Source organism: Rattus rattus, chromosome 17, assembly GCF_011064425.1.
Source record: "Rattus rattus isolate New Zealand chromosome 17, Rrattus_CSIRO_v1, whole genome shotgun sequence".
In the NCBI taxonomy this organism is placed as follows: Eukaryota; Metazoa; Chordata; class Mammalia; order Rodentia; family Muridae; genus Rattus; species Rattus rattus.
Genome location: NC_046170.1, coordinates 45,884,157 through 45,905,184, shown reverse-complemented (window position 1 = coordinate 45,905,184; position 21,028 = coordinate 45,884,157). Strand labels below are relative to the sequence as shown.

At 48.5% G+C, this 21,028-nt stretch overlaps 1 protein-coding gene across 2 annotated transcripts in view; it reads right to left on the bottom strand.

The window, feature by feature from the left end:
- Slc35f3 (solute carrier family 35 member F3) overlaps positions 1–21,028 on the bottom strand; it is a 265,377-nt gene that overhangs the window by 5,542 nt on the left and 238,807 nt on the right. For both annotated transcript variants that reach the window (XM_032887497.1, XM_032887498.1), the window contains 3 exons: positions 8,068–8,287; positions 2,826–2,951; positions 560–752 (listed from right to left, as the gene is read on the bottom strand). In XM_032887497.1, the coding sequence (XP_032743388.1) occupies positions 560–752; positions 2,826–2,951; positions 8,068–8,287 (539 nt within the window). The remainder of the gene's footprint in view (positions 1–559; positions 753–2,825; positions 2,952–8,067; positions 8,288–21,028) is intronic.

The window sequence follows — 21,028 nt, the reverse complement described above, 5'->3', positions numbered from 1 at the left end:
TCCCAGCGCCTATATCAGACCGTTCACAGTGGCTAGTAACTCCAGCTCCAGGGCATTTGACAGACGGCCTGTTCTGGCCTCTGTGGACACCTGCATATACTGGCCCACTCACACACATGTACATGTAAACAAAACTAAAAATAAGGGGTAAAGAGATGGCTAGGTATTTAAGAGCACTTGCTGCTCTCACAGAGGACACAGGTCTGGTTTCCAGCACCCACAATGTGGCTCACAACCATCTGTCACTCCAGTCCTAGGGGATCTGAAATCTTCAAACTTCCATAGCCATCCCATGGTGCACACACGAGCAGACGAAACTCATAAGTGTACACTCATACGCTTACAAAGAAATGCATACACCTTTTTTACAAGCCCTACCTTCTATGGCCAACCCCCCCAACCCCCCCCTTTAAAAAAAACTTAAATATTGTTTTTTTTAAGAAGTCACAAAGACTTTGAAAAAGAGTGAGAACTTTAGGGGACAGCAAGGGAGCATGGGTTTTTCCTTCTGCGTCTGTTGCTGTCTGCTGGGGCTTCTGCACAGACTGATGCTACTTACTCAATAAGAGAATGGAAAACCCACAGAGGTTTCCCCACGGAATGTCGTCGAAGGAGTTCCAGTACTCCACTCTGGTGAAGTAGAGGATGACGGGGATGCAGGTGATGAAGAGGATGTTGAACACCCCCAAGATGGACAGGAATAAGGCCGCTTCTCCGAACTTGGCGCTGCCTAGCAGCAGCTTGAACAGAACCTGCCAGAGAGAGTAGGAGGTGAGGAAAAACCCAGAAGACCCACCTATGCAGATGTGACAAACCTGGGGGCTGCCGGCACAGCGGGCACCTTAGCTCTACTGGCTTGACCGTCCTCGTCTGCCAGTGAAGCCTGATGAAGCTTGGTGGAGTGTCACAGCCAACATTCTGTGTAGCAGCAGTTCAGGCTGAATTATGTCTGGCCTCACACACAGTGTCTCCAGGAGTCACGGGTCTGCATGCTGCATGAGGCTGTTGCTGTGTTCACAATGCTTAGAATGTGTAGAACTGTCTGCCACAATTGCACAGCCTCTCTGGAGCCTCCAAATGGATCCTGACCCAGTACAACAGCACTCTGTGTGTGTGTGTGTGTGCACGTGCACGCGTGCATGTGTGAGCTCCTGAGTATGTGAGGGTCAGTGTGTGTGTGTGCCATTATGTGTGCATGCACACCTGAGTGTGTGAGGGTCAGAGATTGTCCTTGGGTGTCTTCCTGGATTAATTTCCACCTTATATATTGGGACAGGGTCTCTATTTGAACCCAGAGCTTGCCTATCTGGTTGGTTTGACCAGCCAGGTTCCTCGGAGGGTCTCCCTTCTCTGTCTTCCATGTGCTGGGATCACAGATGGGTTGCCATGCCCAGTTAGCACCTACAGAGGACTGGCATTCTGAACTCCAGACCCCATGCTTGCAAGGCAAGCACTTTATCTGTGAGCAGCACATCAAGTAGCCATTGCCCCCCCAAAAGAGGACTTTATCTGCAAAGTTGTTTCCTCTGAAACAGCATTGAGGGACTTAGCTAGTCCCCGCTCCATCTTGCCTCCCTTTTGTAGAAATGACACGGGGCTTAGTGAACTGCACCAGACTTAATCCTCCTGCAATGTTCTTGTCTGCCAATCATCTTTGTTGCTCAAAGGGCTGGGAGACCAGGGACCGATGTGACTAAGTGGCCAGAAGCTGGACTCAGGCATGTCCGTGGGCCCTATCCAATTTGTTGCTTTGTGAACAAGAAGCCCAGGCAAGTGGCTGTCTGTCCCGTCCGTGTGGTTCATTTGCCTGGTGTGTTCCCCACATATACGCGTGCAATCGGGAAAGGGAGCAAAGAGCTTCTGACCAGGTAGTCCCTCCAGACTGGTGCTGTGGTTTAAATGTGACATGCACCCCGCAGGCTTGTGTGTTTGAACATGTGGTCCCTAGCTCTTGGGCTCTGTTTGGGAAGGTCACAGAAGCTTTAGGAGGAGGAGCTTAACTAGAGGAAGTGATCTCTGGGGGTGGGTGGAGCCTAGCTAGAGGAAGTGATCCCTGGAGGTGGGTGGAGCCTAGTTGGAGGAAGTAATCCCTGGGGGTGGGTGGAGCTTAGCTAGAGGAAGTGATCACTGTGGGGTGTGAAGACATTTTGTAGCCCTGAAAACATCTTCATTTTCTATTCTCTATCTAAGGAGGAGAGAGAGAGGACCTAGGGGAGAGGAAAAAAGAGGGGGAGAGACAGGAGCTAGGTAATGACAGCATGGAGCCTGACTGAATTGGTGTAAGAGCAGGTCACCCTGCGACGCAACAGTCATCCGTTGTCTCTAGACTGGCACTCAGGGAGTACTTTCCGATGATTTCTAACGTTTGTCAAAACTTTTGTTTTTCTCTTCTGAGGCAAAGGCTCAAGACAAGCTTGTGGCAATGCTCCTGCCTCCGTGAGGGATGGCATGGAAGACATCAGCCACTCTACCCAGCTCTTGCCAAAGATACTTTCGTGTGTTTATTTCACAAGTAGTGTTTGAACCGTCATGGACTCATAGTACTCAGTGCCCCTAGATCGCACAGCTAAGGAGTTATACGACAAAGCCATATACATAATCCAGTCTCCATGTCCCATCAGGCACAAGCACAGATGGGTCCAGAGTTCCAGTCTTCTCAGCTGACTGGACCCTGCCCTGGTGCTGTCTGCCTCTCGGTGCATACTGAAAAAATATGCTCTTCTTAGAAGCCTACACACCATCCGGAATGTCTGAAGCAGCAGGCTGTGAGTCCCAGAGCTCTGCTGCCCCAAAGCCTGCTGGGAAGGTGGGTTCACTGTGCCTACCTTGTAGAGGGCTGACATGGAGGCAGAGCCCACCACCAGGGCTATGCCAATGACTGAGTGACTGTGGAAGCCATCGGCGTAGGTCATCATGACAATGCCTGCGATGGCAAGGATGGCGGCCACGATCTACAAGAGGGAGAAAAACATTGTCAGGTCATGGAGGGAGGAGACACTGTCAGGTCATGGAGGAAGGAGACATAGGTCATGGAAGGAGGAGACACTGTCAGGTCATGGAGGGAGGAGACACTGTCAGGACTTGGAAGGAGGTATAAGTGCTTAAGAGCTAGAATGTTCTATTCATGGCTTCTTCCAGATAGAAGAAAGCACTGTCTCATCCCAAGACTTCGGGGGAGAGTAGGCAGAGGTGGATGATGGGGTGAAGCTTTCAGATACCTATCCAAGCTTGACAGAACCAAAATGCTAAGGCATGGGTAGCCAGGGTGGCAGTGTGGCTTTGCCTCAGGCTGCAGCCAGGGCTGACCACTGAGCCATGACAGATTGGTTACCATATTCTGGGGACAGGTTCCTCAGTCATGACAAGGCCTGAGGGACAGTACCTAGTCAGCACCTGGGAACTACTGAGCTCTCTTCCCATCTTCTACGGGAATCTCACAGGTCCCAGACTTGGTGGTTTTTCCTTCTCCACAGGGATCACACTGTGGTGACAGCAGAAGTTGTCCTCACTTGATACAGCAGCAGTGGGGACTGACCACACCACTGTCTTTCAAGGGCTGTAGATCATGCCCTGACCCAGAAGTGTGGCCCCATCTCCCATCTCTTTAGCTGTTTCTTCCCTGGGTCTCTCCTCTACGCTGTGCTTAGCACTTGCAGGTTGCGGGATACCATCTCTGAGGAGAAACTGTTCTGGCATCCAGAACACGTGCAGAGTCCAGGCAGAGCAGCCACAGCACTCACAGAGCCCCAGGGAACCAGGAACAGGGGAAGACTCTTCAAAATTGGCCTTAGCGGTGGCAACCGGAGCTGAGCTTCATTCGTTCAGGAGCGGACACCCAGCGAGCGTTTCCTTAGGTGCTTCCTTGCTTAAGCTCAAACCAGGGGGTTAGTGACACTCAACCCTCTTACAGAAGCAGGACTCAGAGAGGTTAAGGAATCTAAACAGAGGTGATTGGACAGCGAATCTGGTTTAACATTTAAATGGGTGACGGTGGTTCCCAGGTGTGTGGTTAATCATCATTGCCAGCTTGAGGGGATTTGGACTCCTCCTGGAAACACTGAACCTGCCTGTGAGGGATTCTGTACTGGGTTAGAGAAGGTAGGGTGAGTCGGTGGCACCAGCCACCCCGTGGCCTGAGGAGAAAGTGAGCTGAGCACCCTCTTCCATTCTCTGCTTCCTGACTACAGATCTAGTGTGGTCAGCTGCCTCGCCATTCTGCCTCCACGTGTTTCCCACCGTAATGGACTGTATCCCTCAAACCGAGAGCCACAGCCAACCCTCCCTCCCTTAGGTTGCCTTTGTCGGGTGTTTTGTCTCAGCAATGAGAGAAGCAGCTAAGAAACAGAGTGAGCCATCGCCTGCTGTGCTCTTAGGTGTGAATAGAGGCTTGTCTGGGTCACCCTGGGCTACCTTGTGAATTTGATGGCATCCTGATATGTAGGAGACCCTGGAGGAAGGGGCGGAGGGAGAGGGAGAGGGAGAGGGAGAGAGAAACAGAGGCAGAGATAGAGACACAGAGACACAGAGAGATACAGAGACACAGAGACAGAGAGACACAGAGACAGAGAGACACAGAGAGAGAGACAGAGAGAGAGAGAGAGAGAGAGGGAGAGAGAGAGAGAGAGAGAGAGAGAAAGAGAGACAGAGACAGACACAGACACAGAGACACAGAGACAGAGAGACACAGAGACAGAGAGACACAGAGAAAGACAGAGACACAGAGAAAGACAGAGACACAGAGAGAGAGAGACAAAGAGAGACAGAGAGAGACAGAGGCAGAGACAGAGACAGAGAGACAGACAGAGAGAGACACAGAGAGATACAGAGACAGAGACAGAGACAGAGAGACACAGACAGAGAGAAAGAGAGACAGAGAGACAAAGAGAGACAGAGATGGAGAGAGACAGAGGCAGAGACAGAGACACAGAGACAGACAGAGAGAGACACAGAGAGATACAGAGACAGAGAGAGACACAGAGAAAGACAGAGACACAGAGAAAGACAGAGACACAGAGAGAGACAGAGACAGAGAGATATTTCTGATGATTCTGAAAGCTTGTATGGCTGACATCTGAAGTAATAAAGGACACTGGGTTATTTTTCCTGAAGACTTACAAGGCAGATTCCAGCCTCTCCCAAGCTCTTCATCACTGGTTAACAATCAACAGTTAGGACCTTCCATCTCAACTGGGCTGTGTAGAGATCCAGGGAGTGGCTAAAGGGGCCAGACAGAGCTGGCGAGGCTGCCCTTAGCTGTGGAGACACACAACTCAGGCCCTGTGGGTTCACTCAGACAGGAGGCACCAGAGACAGTGACTCCCTGGGGTCCTAGGCTGGTCTTGAGGTCAGCAGATCTAACTGTGGGGTGCCTGCTCTCTGTGGATCTAACTGACCATAGGGTGCCTGCTCTCTGTGCATTAGCAGATCCTTTGGAAGGCGAGGACACCTTCCAAAGTGTGTGACTGCTTTCCCATCTCACTTTCACGATCCTTCAGCCAGGGGGCTGGAGAGATGGCTCAGTGGTTAAGAGCACTGACTGCTCTTCCAGAGGTCCTGAGTTCAATTCCCAGCAACCACATGGTAGCTCACAACCATTTGTAATGAGATCTGATGCCCTCTTCTGGTGTGTCTGAAGACAGCTACAGTGTGCATATGCATAAAACAAACAAATCTTTTTAAAAAAAATAGAAAGGTCCTTCAGTCAGAAGATCGGAGCCCAGGTCCTCATCTAGCCCGAGAGTTCAAGGAGGTTAAGTGTGACTTGGAAGAGGTCCACTGGCTATATGTTCCATACACTGAGACACCAGAGGTTTGTTTGTTTCCGTGTGAAAGTGTTCCCTGCTTATTTTTCTTGTGACACTGAACTCTTCTCAGACCTGTCAAGTTTGTCCCATGGACTCACAGGTTCTCAGTACTTCTTCATCCAGGGCACCAGAAGGTGACCTCTCTTCTCTGTCCACTTTAAAGACTAGGCAAGCTAAGGTTCAGACACTGTTTCTCCTCATGGAGAACACAGCCTTGTCACTGGCTCCCAGACTGAGCGTTCGACCACTGGGTGAGAGCCTCTATCCCACGGCCCACAGGAGGAGGACTCGTAAGTCGAGGTGAGGGCAGGCTGAGCTGTGTTTATTAAACAGACACCTCGGCAGCACCTGCCTAGTGACATCACGAGTGACCAGGGTCTCCAGAGTATTAGAAGACATGTTTTCTTATTTATTTTGGATCTGTCCACCTGATCTAGAAAGCAGGTTCCCTTCCCATTTTCAATAAACTCTAACTAGGTGACTGAAGCAATTGTTTTAACCACACAAGTAGTGTTTGCTGTTCCCACTGCCCCCCCATGAGCCCCCTCCCTGCAAGCCTTCTCCCCACAAGGAGGAGCCTTAGCCCTATCCTTCAATCCTATGAAACTGGTATTGGCCACTCAGTCCTCAGGGTTGGAAGCTACATTAGCTCTCAAGTCTTTGGAAATTCCCTAGAGGTAGTAGCTGCCTGTTCCTGACAAGTTCTTGAGCAGCCTCCAGCTGTCTCTCGTTTTGTCTCAAGGATTCCAAGAGCTTTCAGAGCTTGGTATTGCTCCTGTAGCCTATGGTGGGAAGTTCTTCATCGACTTGGTCATGCACAGTGTCTGCATGTTACAGCATCCCGTCAGCCTATAGCTTCTCTCTACAGCACCCACCGAGTACTGAAAGCCTCGACACAAACCTGTAGTGTGCAGGGGTCAGTAGAGAGCACTTTAATCAGAGGTTACCATTGCCAGGCTGTATCCCAGTAGAAGGGTGTGGAAAAGTCTCCTACCCACAAACAACAAAACAAGCACAGATCTCTACCACACCGTGTGCTGCAAGTCGGCGGAGTAGTTCAGGTTTATGCTCACCCACATCTCTCACTCTGTCTCTCTCAGGATGTGCCATTGACCTTGAAGTGTCTCTTTCCCATATCAAAAAAATTTGCCTGGGACATCTGTGTCATGCCCCAAAGCTCTATGGAGTCTCTTGATTCTTTGACCCTTAAGTAAAGCCCGGAGAGGCACAACTATGGGTCATTGTTCCCGGGACACCCAAATCTTTAACGTTGAGTCTGTGTGAGGCACCTGCAGTCCTTCCAGACACGTATTAGATCATTTATTTGCTGAAGGCTTTTCTGGGTGGCAGCCCGGGGCGTGAGATTTTATTCCAAAATTAACCACTGAGCCTCAAAACAAACTCTCCCCCTGCTGTAAGCTAAAAATATGAACCAGCAGTTGACTCATGTCCCCAGTGCTGTTTGTATAACGCAGGTGGGCGTAAGCCCACCCTCAAGGTGATGTCATTAGTCTCAGGACAGGGAAACAAGGACAGAAGCAGGGGACCCAGAGTCTGCCTCTTGATGGTTGTCAACTAACTCAAGTGAGTCTACCCAGCACCAGGCCCTGAGCGTTGAGAAGGAAGGAGGAGATGATTAGCTGTGCCTTGAGTGACCAGTATTCTTCCTCTGTGGCAAGGAGAGGAACAGTAGAAGCAGTCCCTGACCACCAGAGGGAGCAGGTGGGAACCCACCAAGCGTCTGTCCTTGACCAATGGCACCTGTTTCTTCTCCTTGGGTTAGACATCTCCACGTTCCCGCTAGCCCTACACTTACCAGGCTCCACACAACTGTCATGGAATCCCGCTAGCTTTCAATTGACTTTGACTCTCCAGGGAAATTCCAGCTATTCAAGGAATGTCATCGAATTTGCCCTTGAAGTGAAATCCCTACCCCCTACCGTCCTGTTCCACCTCCCAGCTCTAACTTAGCAACGGTGTTTCTGGCTGCATGGTTCAGGCAAAGTCCCAAGTCCCTCCCATACACATATACTCTGGCTGATTCCCCGCTTGGCAGGAACTTTAGGGAACTCTCATGGAAATGTCTTGAATGAAAGGCGCTTTCACAGATGCTTCTCTAGTGTGGTGAGCGTAGCAAGAGCTGCATGCACACTGAACTAGAAGGACCTCCGTCGGCAGCTGACGCTTGCACATGGAGCCAATGGGTAGGGCAGGTTCTGCTTGGCATGACCAAGAGGAGGAAGACAGATAATCGGGAACTTACCCTCACTCCCATGAATCTGTCCCTGAGAACGATCCACGACAGCAAGAAAACAAATGACTTGTTGCAGCAGAACAGAACGGAGACGTCGGTAGCGTTTATCTTCTTTATTGCATGTAAGTACAGGTAGTTTGTGAGAGTCCAAAGAACACCAAAAGGTGCTGCCTTGGTAAAGAACACTTTCAAAGTCAAGCCATTGTCTCCAAAAAACCGACAGCATTCCTAAAACAGGGAAAGAGAGAGAGAGAGAGAGAGAGAGAGAGAGAGAGAGAGAGAGAGAGAGAGAGAGAGAGAGTTGTCATCTTGGGTTCACACAGACCATGACTTATCCTCTACTCAGTTAATAAGCAAAAGAAAATTTCACAGGGCAGGTGAAGTGGTTCAGTTGGTGGAGTGTTTTTGCCCAGCATGCAATGAGTCCTGGGTTCCATTCCCGGCACTGCGGACACAACCCTGAAATCCCAGCATTTGAGAGGTGGAGGGAGGATTGGAGATTCAAAATCATCCTCAGTACATAGCGAGTTTGAAGCCAATTTGGGCTACGTGAGATCCTGCCTCAAAGGCGGAAAAATTAAAAAAAACAAAAACAAAAACAAAAAACAAAGCCAAACAAACAAAAGTCAGAGAAGAAAACGTAAGAAAGGACCAGGTCTCTTACTCGCTACTATTTTGATTACTTATCAATGTGTATGTGTGCCCGTGTGCCTGCGGACGCCAAGGGGATGCTAGGTCCCCTGGAGCTGGAGTGAGAGGTGACTGTGAGCCACCTCACACTGTGGCATGACGTCACAGGCCGTTGTCCCTTTTGCTTACTCCAAGCTTGTAGCCGATGGCTTTCATGGCAGGTGCGGCAGGATTCTCTGACCTGGAGACTCAAGTCCACAGGAGCTGACTGAGGGCTTCCTTAACTTTCTTCCGTAAAAGAAGAAAGTCACTGCCAGGGGCGCCTGACCCCATGACCCGTGGGTTGCAGGCTCAACACAGAGTTGTAAACTCACTTAAGCATTGAGATCCATTCTGCAGCTTGACTGTGTGGCTTTTGAATGGCGAGCATGGCGGATGAGAATATCAAGTCACAGTGTGTAGAGGCTAGAGTGACGCTTTGTGGGCTAGACCATTTTTATTTGTCCCCTTTGATGGGGAAGGTGGCGAATAAGAATGGAGAGTTTGCCTTTGTGGTTAGGCAGAAATTTGTGCCATAAAAAGACTTATTTGGGGCTGGAGAGATGGCTCAGTGGTTAAGAGCACTGACTGCTCTTCCAGGGGTCCTGAGTTCAAATCCCAGCAACCACATGGTGGCTCACAACCATCTGTAATGGGATCTGATGCCCTCTTCTGGTGTGTCTGAAGACGGCGACAGTGTACTTATATATCATAAATAAAATCCTTAAAAAAAAAAGATTTATTTGACTGTGTGTGTGTGCATGCCTGTGTGGATTTTGTACAAATGCCCACGGAGGCCAGAAAAAGTCGTCAGATCCCCAGAAACTGAGTTGTAGGCAGTTGTAAGCTGCCTCATGTCGATGCCGGGAACTGAACTTGCGTCCTTTGCAGATGCAGCTCATGACCCATGAGCCATCTTTCCAGCCACTGGAGGAGCAGTTTCCTGAGCACACGAATACATTCCGGCTGTAACACAAACAGTTTGAAGTACCTGTGAATCTTCTCCCTTCTTTACACTATCATGCGAACGTTCGTGTCTCCCCTTCGCTAAGCCTACCCAGAACAGAAGCAGCCAGCGCATCCAGGAGATCGGGATCTTACAAGACGGCGCCAGTCAGAACACACTTCAGAAGAAACCCTTCAGACAGATTCCTCGAGAAGAGTTCACTGCTATTTTAAAAAATGTTTAGGAAAAGCAAAGCCTGCCTTTCAGTGAAAGAGGCAGGGCAGGGGAGGCCTGGGGGATGATAAACACGGAGAGAGCCTGTGGAGTGGAGTGCTGCGCCATGGATGTGTGGCAATGAACACCCTGGTGAGGAAGACCAGGACTCGGCAAGTGCTGTCCCCAGAGGTCCAGGCTCACAGATGTGGTACAGCTCCATGGCAGCCAGCCAGAGAGAAAGGCAGCTGGCTAGTGACTTAGAAGTAGATCCAGGCCTTACTAATCCTTACAGAGCTCAAAAAAAAGACATCACTAGCCAAATACCAAGTACTCTGGAGTTGGGGAGTAGTCCACCTGGAGTCACATACTATTAAAATCCAGCATTGGAAGAAAGAAAATTAACACCAGGAGCCCAAGGGGATTTGGTAGCACTTTGAATTCCCTTTTGTTATTTATTTTCCTACTGAGATATCTAAAATGCAGGTTATGTTGTTTACTAGTTAACTATGAAGCAGTCATGGAAGAAACAGAAAAAATTATTAGAGAGGGACCTGAGGTCCTGCGAGGTGGGGACAGGTAGAATAGCGTTTCCGGTTTGAAGAACAGGGCAGAGTTTTGCCACCTGTGCTGAGCCTAGAAGTCCCCGTGGCTTCTCAACAAGCCAGCAGAATGTTCCGGTTCCCAAATAGGCTATGAATGGGTCGATGGCGTTACTGTCATTCTAGCTCTCTCTTCCTTCAAGGCTGGTGTCTGCTGTGAGATGTTGGGATAGCGTTCGTTCCACCTTCACACTCTTTGGTGACGCCCAAGCCCCTACGGACCTCCGCAGGAAGGATGACAACGTCCTTCGTGTCTGTCATGCTGGCTGTTACACACTTCCATAACTGCTACGCCGACACGGTCACAGCTTTTGTCCTGGTATGAATACCGACTCATTTACTGTACTTCCTAAGGGATCACCATGTGATATGGCAAGTCTCAAAGGTCCCTCGCTGGCCCCCACTTTCCATTCCTTAGCCGGTGGTGATATTTGGAGGCTGAGAAACCTTGAGGAGGTGGGACTGGTGTGAGCAGATCGTAAGGGTGGGCCTTGAAAGTCATACCCAGCTCCCTGGTTCCTGCCTCACACCTTCTGCTTCCTGATCAATCAAGGTGTGAATCTCCTTAATCTCAGGTTCTGTCATGCCTGCTCCACCATGATGTATTGAAACCTTCTGCATCAGAGAACTGACCTGTGCCTATTAGAGATCGTGGTCAACCCGACATGTGAAAGTAACTAAGACAGGGTGCTAGAAGAGGTCCATGATCCACCAGTCAAGACTGTGTGTGTGTGTGTGTGTGTGTGTGTGTGTGTGTGTGTGTGTGTGTGTGTGTGTGTGTGCATGCGTGATAAAGCATGATTTGTGCTGTGTCATGGCCATCCAAAGCCAGCTGGACAGCTTATATCCTCTCTGCAAATCTCTTTGACTTCTCCAAATCCTGACAGTGGTGGAAAAGTGGAGGAAGGGAAGGTATGGACAGACCGACTGCTGGAAGCTGGAGCTGAATGGGTCTCTGACAGGAAGTAGAAGTACAAGGGTTCTGGATCCCTGGGCCCTGGAAGACTCATCATGGACTCAGGATTCATGTCCACAGAGGGGCAGTTCAGCTTGGCAGACCTTGGTTCTAATGAGACCGAGTTGGCTAGCCTCTGTTGGGCTAGTGAGTCTTGTACTGGTTTAAGACCAAGGACTGAACAGTAATCCATGCCAGATGGCTTGCCTGTGTATGCCCCTGACAGCAAGGAGACCCAGAAGAGCTGTGGGTGGGGGCAGAGATCCACTTCGGTCACGGACTCCTCTTGGTTTATACCAAGTGCTCTCCTGATGGCCAGCCATCCACATAATTGTGTAGAACATCCTTCATCCCTTCCTCTTGTTGATGCTTGGGACCAGAGACAGGCTGGAAGATGGCTCTCCAGTGTACCTAGGTCCCTTCAGATCCTACCATCCAAGTCAGAGGATAACCAACATCAAGGTGTGTTTGTTTATGGCTCTGGCTGTGCCAGCTATTCTGGGTACATCAACTACTGAATTCAGTTCAATGTTTCATGACATATAAGCAATATAAGAAGTGTGTGTGTGTATGTATGTGTGTGTATGTATGTGTGTGTATGTATGTATGTGTGTGTATATGTATGTTTGAGTGTATGTGTATGTATGTGTGTCTATGTATGTGTGTGTATATGTATGTATGTGTGTATGTATATATGTGTGTATACGTGTGTGTATGTGTGTGTATGCATGCATGTGTATGTATGTGTGTATATGTATATGTGTGGATGCGTGTGTGTATGTGCTTGTGGACGCACACAGAAGTCAGAAGAGGGCACTGGATCCTCTGGAGTTGGAATCACCTGATATGGGTGGTGGGAGCTGAACTCTGGTCCTGTGCAAGAGCAGCAAGAGCTTCTAACCACTGCCCCGTCTCTCCAGCCCACTCTCCCACCAGCCCCTGAAGTAAACTCCTTAAATTAAACAAACGTTTATTTTAAATTAAGAAGACACTTTGTTTCTTTTGTAATTTTTTTCCTGCACATTTCCCCTGCCGTTTTCTGGGGCTCCTTTTAATTTAACATTGGGGTTACAGTTTGGGCTTCTTGATCTGTTTCGTCTTCTTCCCTTTTCCTCCTTATCTTGGTTTTATTTTATGGGCAACTATCTCGAGTTCCAACTCCTCTATCAAAAATTTAAAATTAGTTATTTCATATTTGATTTTCAGGAGTAGTCCCAGATCCACTGTACAGCTGGGAGGGAAGCAGGGCAAGTCTACATACGACAACATAGCAGGCAGCCCATGAGCAGAACATGAAGATACCATGGAAACCATGCCTGGCGTAGATTTGGTGACTGAAAGGGGTGCCTGCCGCAAAAGACGGAGATCCTTAAGGGAACCCTGAATGGCTCACCCGGTTAGGTGAGACCTGATAAGGAAATAAATTGTATTTATGACACACAAAAAGGGGGCTGTGGAGAACAAAGTAATCCTGGAAACTACACGTAAGATAAACACACTTTAGAAATCAGTAGAGTTGGGATATAAATGATCCTCCATAAAGTAAAATCGACAGCGGGAAGCCCGACGTTAAGCTGGAGATGCAGCTAGAAGAATAAACGGTGAAACGAAGTAGAGGAAATAACAAGGAAGTGGGGTGAGAGCCCCCGAGAACTGGAGGAGACGGAGCTCCACAACACAGTGCTCCCTCCCCGCCCCGCTCCCCCAGGCACCGAGTGATAATGGGGAATTACACACGGCAAGCATTTCTGAGATAAAGGCATAAAGGTTGGATTTTTAAGCCTCCAAGGGGAAGCCTGACATGGCAGGGCACCCCTGTGTGATAGCACTTGAGGGGCAGAGACAGGGGCACCCCTGTGTGATAGAACTTGAGGGGCAGAGACAGGGGCACCCCTGTGTGATAGAACTTGAGGGGCAGAGACAGGGGCACCCCTGTGTGATAGAACTTGAGGGCTGTAAGTGTGAAGCCTGTGTGGGCTACAAGGTGAGAACTCACCCCAAGAAAACTAACGAAAGGAACAAAATACATCACCATCACGGGACAAGAAACCATAACAGGACTGGGTATCTCAACAACAAAACCAGAAGCTAGACAGCCACAGATGCCTTCAACACTGAGGAAACATTGCAGCAGCAGGTGCAGCAGTAGGGGCAGCAGTAGGGGCAGCAGCAGGGGCAGGCAGGTGCAGTAGCAGGTGCAGCAGCAGGTGCAGTAGCAGGTGCAGTAGCAGGTGTAGTAGCAGGTGCAGTAGCAGGTACAGCAAAAGCAGCAGCAGGCAGGGGCAGGCAGCAGCAATGGACAGGGGCAGGCAGCATCAGGCAGGGGCAGCATCAGCATCAGACAGGGGCAGCATCAAGCAGGGGCAGCATCAGCATCAGCATCAGACAGGGGAAGCATCAGGCAGGGGCAGCAGGAGCAGCAGCAGACAGGGGCAATAGCAGCAGGGGCAGAATCAGACGGGGCAGCAGCAGCCACAGACAGGGGCAACAGCAGCAGCATCAGGCAGAGGCAGCAGCAGCATCAGGCTGGGGCAGCATCAACATCAGACAGGGGCAGCATCAGCATCAGTCAGGGGCAGCAGTAGCAGCAGCAGCAGCAGCATCAGACAGGGGCAGCATCAGACAGGGGCAGCATCAGACAGGGGCAGCATCAGACAGGGGCAGCATCAGACAGGGGTAGCATCAGACAGGGGCAGCATCAGGCAGGGGCAGCAGCAGCAGCAGCATCAGGCAGGAGCAGCAGCATCAGGCAGGAGCAGCAGCAGCAGCAGGCAGGGGCAGCAGCAGCAGGTGGGGCAGCAATGCAGACAGAAGAATGGTTGTTTGTGCCTGGGGAGGCTCTGCTGCAAGGGTAGAGCCCAGGGAAGTCTTGCTAATGGAGATCAGGGGAAATAACCATCTGTTTCTGCGACGCTGTCGGAAAAATATCAAGACAAATTAGATTTTTTTTTTTTTTTTTAGAAGACAAACATTTCTGCAGGAGAAATGAGGGGTTGTTTGTGAAGGGAAGTGGTCAGCAGACAACCTCGGCATGCTCAAGGTAATAAAAGCACCTTTAACCCCATCTTGGGATATCATTATTTTAAAGATGGGATTGGGGGAAGCAGGGCACGGTGGCACAGAAGCCAGTATATTTAAGAAAGTCTCAAAGAAGAACTTCATTGAACTAATTTAACCAAGCACCCGGGGAGAGTCTCTACAAGGTCTCCGAAGCAGGGAGAGGCGAGACTGAAGTTAGCAGCCATGGGACAGGAGGTACTGTTTACTTAAGCACTGCCTTCACTACTCTTTTGGTTTCTACAGTATGTCGTCGTACTCCCTGAAAATAAACTATTTTAAAACATAAGGGAGGGAGGGAGAAAAGGAGGGAGGGAGAGAGAGAGGGGGGGTCTGAGGAGTATGGTTGAGGTGGCGGAGGGGAGCGGGGAGGGAGGGAGGGAGGAAGAGAGGGAGAGCCTGATCGGATGCTGTGACCCAGCGAGAATGAAGGACCTTTTCAGATGTAAGAGGTAAGGCTGTGGATCCCCACAGCCTGCGATGCCCTTCAGTGATTTCCCATCATCCTCTTCTTCTCAGCTTCCCCACCTCAGTGCATCCACGCCTCTCCACCTGGAGATACCCACGGAAAAGGAGGCGTCAGCCTTCGCTTGCTCTCCCCTCTCCACTCATGTATCCTACCTAGCCTCTGTCATTCTCTGGGAGCCCTAACCCGGCACGTGCCCCTCAGCTCACCAGTCCCCGAGAGCATCCACTCCTAACCTCCATGTTGCTGATTCCAACGGGGCACTTGCAAGCCTCTGATATCACTGTTCCTCCCAGGGTGCCCCCGTGGCTTCCAACTCAGCTCGCTCCCCAAGTCTCCCCGCTACAATTCCGGTTCCAGTTTCATGTAAACCTTTGCCCCTCTGGGGGTAGTGCTCCATCTGCACGGCCTCCTACGTCCCTCCACCTGGAGGTATTTCTCCGGGCTTCTCTGTAGAGCCTCAGTTTACTCTCTGAATAAACAGCGAACAGTTTTACCTACTCTGTGGGGCCAGAATCTAGCTGGTTTGGACACCCCAACACCTCAAATCTAGCTCTCTGCAGAGTCCAAACACTTCCTCTTGCGAGCCTCACTCTAGATGGTAGTAGCACGGATCACGGGATTCGCTCTTAGCTTCTCCTTTCTTTGCATCACAGTTATCACCAAGTTCTGATGATTATTGTTCCTAAACAATTTATGCCCACGGCCACAGTCTGGGTCCACGCCACTTGTCTTTCTCACTTGGGCCACCACCGGAGCCTGATCTAGTCTACCATCTGCAAGCTCAGGAAGAGTAAATTACTTTGAGACAAACGGATTGAGGGTTCCATCACTTCCTGCAAAAATTCCAGGCACCACAGAGGCCTGAGAGGGACGCGATTGATGCACAAGGGAACATGACTGGTTCCTAACAACAGCACTGTGTGTCTCTGTTAACATCACAAGTGAATGACACTATTTGGCCTCAGACCTGGGACAAGGGACTGAGGTGCATATTTTACCTATCAAAGCAGACTTGGCCCTCCAGCTCTTCCCAGGATCCCTCAGTCCCTACCTGGCATAGCCTACTCCAAACCTTGAACTTTCCAGCCCAGGGGCTGTTGCCCTTCCCCCAGAGGCTCCTCCACACATAATGCAGACATTTCACATTCTCTCCTACCCCCCTTCTCCTCCCTCTCCTCCTCCTCTCTCTGAGCCCTTTCTCTTTTTCTCTTCTCTCTGCCCTCCTCTCCTCTATGGCAACCCTTCCGGCCTCAATCCTTGGGGCCAGCAAACATCTTCTCAATAAACCTGTCCTTAGTGTAACCTAATCTGGTTTGAATTGGCCCATTTCACTGATGGAGAAATAACCTATCAGGCAACACCTGGCACTCATCGGTCCCGGGACCTAAACAGCCATTCTGCTTAACTTTTGAGAGCCTGAAGAATAAGATCGTTGGAAACTTCTTCCAAGAAATGAAATATGAGTCACAGTTAGTAAACGTGTATACAACTGTAGGATATTTAATTTTTCTATGGGTTCTCATATGTAGTCAAATTTGTATCCAGATGGACTCTCCACCTCTCTCCCCTCCCTTCTTAAAAATTTTTATTTTGGTAAAATACAATGTGAATCTTACTCCCTAACTCATTTCTGCATGATATAGCTTAGCAGCGTTAAGTGTGTTCATATTGTTGTACAACTAACTCCTAGAAAATTTTCATTTGCTGGCCTGAACTCTGAATCCAGGAAACAAGAAGGTTCTTGCTCTCTCTCCTTGCCAAGAGGCTGCTGTGCTACACCTGCTTCTGAATTCAATGACCTTAGGACCGTATAGAAATCGAACGGGTTTTTTCACATATATCTTCAAGGTCCAGCCAAGCAACAGGCAGTGCTGGAATAGCCTTCCTTGTTAAAGCTGAGCTGTGGCCCGCTGTATGGCTGTAGAATATCTTATATGATGATTTTATCACTTGGGTAATTAAGCACCTCACAGCACCCCTACTTCATCTAGTGCTTCCTTAGTAAATGTTGGTCCATTCACGGTACAGATTTTTATTCTACACATTCTTAAACTTGGGACACATCATCACTGCTGTTTAAGGTACCTATATCTACATTTAGTCATACGTTCCTGAGATATTGGCCCTCAATCTGGGACCATTCTTTCTTCCAGAAGAGTCTCTTTAAGCATCCCTCCTAGTGTGGACCAATCTTCATGAAAGCATCACTGTTTTGTCTTCTTATTCAAATGTTTACTCTGATTTATTTACTTATTTATTTACTTATTTATTTTGTTTGTGTGTTTATGAAAATACAAGTGCCTGTGGAGGCCAAAAGAGGGTGTTGCATCCTCTGGAGCTGGAGTCACTCTACTCTTGCCCTGGAAGAGCAGAAGTGCTCTTGATCATTGAGCCGTCTCTCCATCCTGTCTTCTTTACTTAAGGTCAACTCCACTGGAAATTCACATAGAATTCCAGGCTCACATATGCTTTCTGCCCTTCGAATTTTAACATTGTATCTTCTTCTAGTTTCCAATCTCTCTGTTGAAAAGTCTGTTACAAATTTTCCCTTTTGCCCCTTTCGATGACTATGTAGTATTTTCGTTGGCTTATCTTTAGCATTTTGTATGTTCTTTGCTCTGGTATATGTGCTACAATGGTCCCCAGTGCTCTTTACCCACGTGGGATCTATGACCCCACGGCCTGATGTCTTTTATCAGCTTTGGACCAGCATATTCTCTCTCTTCGTTACTCCTGGGATTCTGGTGATCACGGGTTCCCTCTGTGTATGTCTGCGTCTCTTTAGCATTTCCACCCTCATCTATGGCTCAGCCTGAACACTTCTAGTGACTTTCCAGCTGATGAATTCTCATTTTTGCTGTGTCTAACCTGCTGTTAAGCCCTCCTACAGACCTTCAATCTGTGTCATCGTGCCTTTTCATTTCTAGTATTTATCACTTTCCAAAGGTGTCAGTTCTCTGTTGAAAGTCTTCATGTTTGTGTGTGCTCACGTGAGTAAATTAGTTAAAGTCACTCCGTAGTCTTCAGGGAACAGCTCCAAATCGAATACAAGTCTGGCTCTAATTCTTATTTTATCTTGGCTCATTATTCCATCATTGGGTCCAGTGTTTCTTTCAAGATTTACGCTTTTTAAAAAAAAATGGTGAAAAACTAATTATGAAAATCATACAGCTGTATGTAACTGGTGCTACTTCCTTAGATTTCAGATTGACTGATAATTTGTTTATTATTTTGGCCATGGAGGTACCACTTCAACTATCTCATGTGCGTCTCTTCCTCTCTAATAATTTTTACTCTTAGCTCACAGCTTTATCAGTGAACAGTTGCTACCAAAAGCAACAGTTTCTTACCAATATCCCTCCTGCTGGATGGGTCTGAAGTCCAGTTTTTTCCCCAGGAGCGTGAAACTACCAAAATAAAGACTTGGCGGAGACTTTCTGCTTGGTTTCTACGTCTGACCCCAGCTCTCCGTGACTCAGGCATCAGGTGGTCCCTGCCTGTGGGGTAACTTCAAGAAGAAGCTGGGTTCAGGTGGGCTCTTTCCTGCTGGGATCTTTAATGGGTCTTGACCCACGGCCATGCGGACATCAATAAGTTCCTGGATTTGTCTTCTGGTCTCAATGTGTGTCACATGGTCTTGGCTAATGCGTTCTGTTTGGCTCAGCAGATCCACTCTGTGGACAGGGAAGCTCTGCAAGAGGAAAGAGCAGCGGCAGATGTGAGACCCGCTCTGTGCTTCCCTCCACTCCAGGGAGGTGTTCAAGTCCCGGCTGGACTTGTTCTTTGGTGCCCTCAAGTAACTTTCATGAAAACGTTTGCTTTCCAATGTGTAATTCTTCTCAGAGGGGTGTTTGTTTGACTGCCACAGACCTGTCTTCTCTGTTTAAGCAGCTAACATTTTGGGGCTCTGAGGAGGTAGTGGCATGGTCTGGGTAGGAGAAAACTTACAGGTTGGAATAATAGGAAGAGTGTGGGTTCCTACCTATACATAATACATATATATATATATATATATATTCTCCTATAGATACACATGTAGATAGACATAGTCCCACGTAGATATCTAGTACACACACAACATGAGAGGATGTAACTTCTTAACAAAACAGTACCGCTGACTATACTGTACTGTGCATTGGATGGACTCAAGGCCTTGTTCCTTTTGGCTAACTTTTCTCCTTCTGACCTTAGTTAGCTCCTACAACTGCCAGTTCCTGCGAACCACCACACTATAGTTTGCATGTATTTGTCCATTTTAGTTTCTGTATATAATTAGGATCGTGAAATGTGTCCTTTTGGGGTTAGCTTATTTCACTGAGCACAATACCCTTCAAGGACAGAAGCTGCTTCTGTTTCTGGCTCTTTGAGAAGAGCACTGCAAGAACACAGGAATGCAGCTGCATCTTCAACATATGGATTTCAATTCAATAGCTACAACCAGGAGTGGGGTTGCTGGACCATAGAGTGCTTTCTATTTTTATGTTTTTGAGAAACCTCCTTACTGTTTTCCATAGTGGCTGTATTAATTTGCATTTCCACCAACAGTGTGAAATAGAGCCAATGTTTATTGTCTTGTGCTTTCTTTCAATAGCTATTCTGATGGTATAAGATCTTGTAGATCCTTGGTTTGTATTTTTGTTGTTGTTGTTGTTTTATTTTTGTATTTGTTTATATTTTGTTTTCCAGGGTCTCCCTGTGTAGCCCTGGCAGGCTTGGAACTCACTATATAGATAAGGCTGAACCCAAACTCACAGAGATCCCCTGGGATTAAAGTGTGCAACACTACCCCTAACAGAAGATACTTAAACATTTTATTTTATGTGTGTGAGTGTATGTCTGTATGTCATATGCCTGCATGTCTGTGCACTATGTGCTTGCAGTGCCCTTGGAGGTCAGAAGAAGGCATTGGATCTGGCCTGGGAGTTATGGGTGGTTGTGAACTGCCGAGTGCTGGGAACAGATCCCAGGTCTTCTGCAAGAGTAACGAGTGTTCTTAACTTCTGAGCCATCTTGCCAATCCCCTCTTAGTGATTTTAGTTTGTAACTCTGTGATGACTAGTCATGTCTTGCTCCAGTTAAGGTTCTCTAGTAGAGCAGAACTGATAGATAGGACGAGGGCATATACAAAGGTATTTAATAGATTGGCTTGCATGATATAGGCTAGGAGTTCAACAATGGCTGTCTCACACTGAAGGATAAGATACTGGTATCGCTCAACACACAAGGCTGAATGTCTCAAAACTCCGATCTGGTACTGGAGACCCAGTGGGTTCCTGGAGAGCCATTGGTCTTCAGTTCATGCTGGAAGATGGAACGACTGGGTTCCCATGCCAGCAAAGGAGGAAGGGTGGCCACAGCAACTGGACAGATGCTCTCACAGGGCAAAGGCTGACAGGCAAGAGCAGCCTTGCCTTTCACCTCACACACCTGCAGGGGGCCTCTCTTCAGTTACTCTTTCTAGGACCCTGCAAGTCTGTCCAGAGGCATTCCTCTTAGTTGATCCCACATCCTATCAAGTTGTCAGTCAAGAGCAACTGTGGCCAGGGAGGTAACTCAGTGGTTAAAGCACACGTTCAGATCCTCAGTGCCCATGTGAAAGAAATGTCAGGTGAACATGGTTGCCCACCTGTGGGGACAGGGGATCCCCAGAGAGAGCTAGCTAGCAAGACTAGCCATCTAGACAAGCCCTGGACTTGATTAAAACACCCTGCCTCAGTTAACAAGGGAAAAGAGCCATCCATGATTATTATTATTGACATCAACCAAGGGCCTCCACATGCATGAACATACTGGTGCACCCACATACATGAGAACATGCAAACATGCACACACACACATGTATACCCATGCACACACACAAACACACACATGCAAACACACATACACAAACACACACACATGCACACACACAAACACACACATGCAAACACACACATGCAAACACACACATATGCACACACAAACACACAAACACACATGCAAACACACTTATGCACACACACACACACACAAACACACACACATGTGCACGTGGAAATGGAAAAAAAAGATGGAGGGGA